This window comes from Mastomys coucha, unplaced genomic scaffold, assembly GCF_008632895.1.
Source record: "Mastomys coucha isolate ucsf_1 unplaced genomic scaffold, UCSF_Mcou_1 pScaffold23, whole genome shotgun sequence".
NCBI lineage: Eukaryota > Metazoa > Chordata > Mammalia > Rodentia > Muridae > Mastomys > Mastomys coucha.
The window spans coordinates 113372644-113375947 of record NW_022196906.1 but is presented as its reverse complement, the minus strand read 5'-3'; the positions used below and the strand labels follow the sequence as shown (position 1 = coordinate 113375947).

Sequence of the window (3304 nt, the reverse complement as noted above, 5' to 3'; positions counted from 1 at the left end):
AAAAAAAAAAAAAAAAAAAAGAACTCTTAGCCAAGTGGTGTTGGCCCTTGCCTTTAATCCCAGCACTCGGGAGGCAGAGGCAGATGTTACAAGCTAGTTGTTGAACACAACCTTTATGAGAAAACTAAACTTTATGACTACGTGATGCTGAAACCCATGAGCCTGGCATGCCTTTTTACCGCCCAGGCCGCCCCGGTGGCTGCCGTCTGCTCTGCCCAGGCCCAGGCCGCCCCGGTGGCTACCCTCTGCTCTGCCCGGGCCGTGTGCAAGTAACACTGTGGTAACACATCTTGCCTCTCTTCCCTTCGGTAACAGCTCAGCACTGGGAATATTTACATCCGAGAATTCGGCAAATACGTTAGGGATTTTTCTTTTCCTTCTGCAGAGCAAGTTGTTAGCCCCCCACCGGATCAGTGGTAAAAAGGATCTGTCATTACAGGCGAGATGCTGGTCCTCTGAGCAGCAGGACACGGACCAGCCTTGGGTTCTAGAGTCTGAAGTGTGTGTTTTTGAGGAGTGAACCTTCTCCTAGTCTTACTAGACACAAAGCCTCAATTGAGAAGGCTAACATGGCCTTCTTGGGGTTTCTCCTCCATCCCCACCCCCTACATGAGGCCTACTCCTAGGCCACCCAGCCTTTTGAACACTGCTGAACATGTGGGCTGGGGCCTGCTTGCTTCTTGTAGGAGGCTGATTCTGGCCTAATTGAGATGGGACTTCTTTGTAGCTGAAGCAGAGTGCCAAGTCTGATGACCTTCACGGTCTCTTCCTCACAGGCGACATTTAAAGGCTGGATGGACATCATGTATGCGGCTGTGGACTCCAGAGGGGTAGGTTGACATTAGCTTTTCCCAACAAAACCAGTGTGTGGGCCTCCTAGCCTCGTTGCCTGAAAGCCCAGCCTGTGGGTGGAGCAGAGCACACCTAAGGCTCAGCTTCCGGTGCTCAGGCCTGGCCCTGGAGCAAGGCTTGTGGGATCTCTCACGCAGTCCCCAGATTCTGCACATGTTTCAGATCCCACCACATCCAACCCAGTGACTTGTTCATCCTCGCTGCGGAGAACAGGTGGGAGAGCAGAGAGATGAGTTTCTCCTTGGTCCTGGTCTCCTTCATCTGCCCACTCATACTGATGCCTGAGGGGAGAAGCCTGAGAGCTCAGTGTCACCCAGGCTCCCACTGACCCAGGGCCTGGACACACAGATATGGGGTCACCCCTTAGCCTGTCATTGCTAGCGAACATCCTCTCCACTCAGCTCTAATACACACACATACGCATGCACGCATGCACACATACAACACATATGACACACACACTCACTTGATGGCCTCCTGCAGGCACATAAAACACACACATATACATACACACATGCACATACATATATAACACATAAACTCATACACTACACACAGACACACAGACACGCACACATGCCAGCCCACCTATGTGACCACCCAGGCTGGCTTCTCCCCCACAGTATGAGGAGCAGCTGCAGTGGGAGGACAACCTACACACACATACACACACATACACACACACACACACATGCACGCACGCATGCACACGCATGTGTACACACACACACACCAGCCCCACTGCGGCCCCATCCCTCCCGCCTGTGTGACCGCCCGCCTGCCTGGCTTCTCCCCCACAGTATGAGGAGCAGCCGCAGTGGGAGGACAACCTACACACACACACACACACACACACACACACACACGCGCACACACGCACGCACATGCATGTGTACACACACACCCCCCACTGCGGCCCCATCCCTCCCACCTGTGTGACCGCCCGCCTGCCTGGCTTCTCCCCCACAGTATGAGGAGCAGCCGCAGTGGGAGGACAACCTCTACATGTACATCTACTTCGTCGTCTTCATCATCTTTGGCTCCTTCTTCACCCTCAACCTGTTTATTGGCGTCATCATTGATAACTTCAACCAGCAGAAGAAAAAGATACGTAGAGTATTGTCTCTGTCTGGCAGGGGGTGGGGGAGGCAGAGGAGTACAGGAGCCCGAGGCCCCCATCAGACCTCGAGTAGGGTGGGGAGGGGGTGGAGGTGGCCACGAGGAGCACCAGAGAAACCATGATTAGCTGCAGCCAGACGAGTGATGCTCAGAGAGGAGCCTAGACTTGCCTAAGCTGAGCCAAGGAAGAGGGTCAAGTGAACACTGGATCTGCAGGCCACAAAACCGGAGAATGGGGATGGGGGACCCTGGAAAGGCAGATTTGGGGGGGAAATCTCTCCAAATATACCTTTGAGTCAGGAAGTTACAAAATGGTTGAACCTGACACCTTCACTCAGAAAGCAAGGTCCTGAGAACCCCCAAATTATGTGGGTGCTGTCTTTCTATACTTAGGGGGCCAGGACATCTTCATGACGGAGGAGCAGAAGAAATACTACAATGCCATGAAGAAGCTGGGCTCTAAGAAACCCCAGAAGCCCATTCCACGGCCCCTGGTGAGCCAGGTTCCTTGGCAGAGTCAGGGAGGGTCTCGCAGCAGCCCTGGGCTCCTCATCAAAGCCTCCTATCAAGGTCTCTTCAGGCTGCTGCCCAGCTGAGAGGCATTCTGGAATTGCTCTCCCACACAGAAGTCCCAGCCTCATGCAGATAGGGGAAGGCATGAGGATAGGTGACGATGTCTAGGGCACACTGCATACTCACAGGAACTCAGCTGCTTCCAGTGGGCCCCTCCTTCCTTTCAGGGGTACATATTCTTCCCAGGAAGTGTAGTGGGTATTCACATCCCACCCTTCTACCTCCCACCCCCCACCCCTGCCCACCCCACCCCCACTCAAGGTCTCATCCTCAGAACGCAGGGCTCCTCGGAGAACTGGGTGTGTCCCCCCAAGTAGGGCCAGGGTGGTGCTGGACCCTCTGCCCTGTCAAGTCATTCTTCTTGAAAATGTGATGAGGAGTTGGGTCATGGTGGTACTTGCCTGTAATTTCAGTTCTTGAGAGGCAGAGGTAGGAGAATCACTGTGAGTTAAATTCCAGCCAGGGCTAAATATCGAGACCCTGTCCTGAAAACAAACAAGCAAACAAAAAATGGGAGACTTTTTCAAAGTACTTAGGTGAGCTGGCCCTAAGCCAGTTGGACAAAGCTTTCCTCCTCCTGTTCCTTGTCCTCCTCCTCCTCCTCCTCCTCCTCCTCTTTGTCCTCCTCCTTCTCCTCCTGCTCCTTGTCTTCTTCCTCCTCCTCCTGATCCTTGTCCTCCTCCTCCTCCTGCTCCTTGTCCTCCTCCTCCTCCTGCTCCTTGTCTTCCTCCTCCTCCTCCTGTTCCTTGTCTTCCTCCTC

General features: G+C 53.8%; 1 protein-coding gene across 1 annotated transcript in view; it reads left to right on the top strand.

Annotated features, from left to right (window-relative positions):
• Scn5a (sodium voltage-gated channel alpha subunit 5) overlaps positions 1 to 3304 on the top strand; it is a 101687-nt gene that overhangs the window by 91952 nt on the left and 6431 nt on the right. Inside the window, exons 24-26 of the mRNA XM_031343503.1 lie at positions 777 to 830; positions 1822 to 1959; positions 2361 to 2465. Coding sequence (XP_031199363.1) covers positions 777 to 830; positions 1822 to 1959; positions 2361 to 2465 — 297 coding nt within the window. The remainder of the gene's footprint in view (positions 1 to 776; positions 831 to 1821; positions 1960 to 2360; positions 2466 to 3304) is intronic.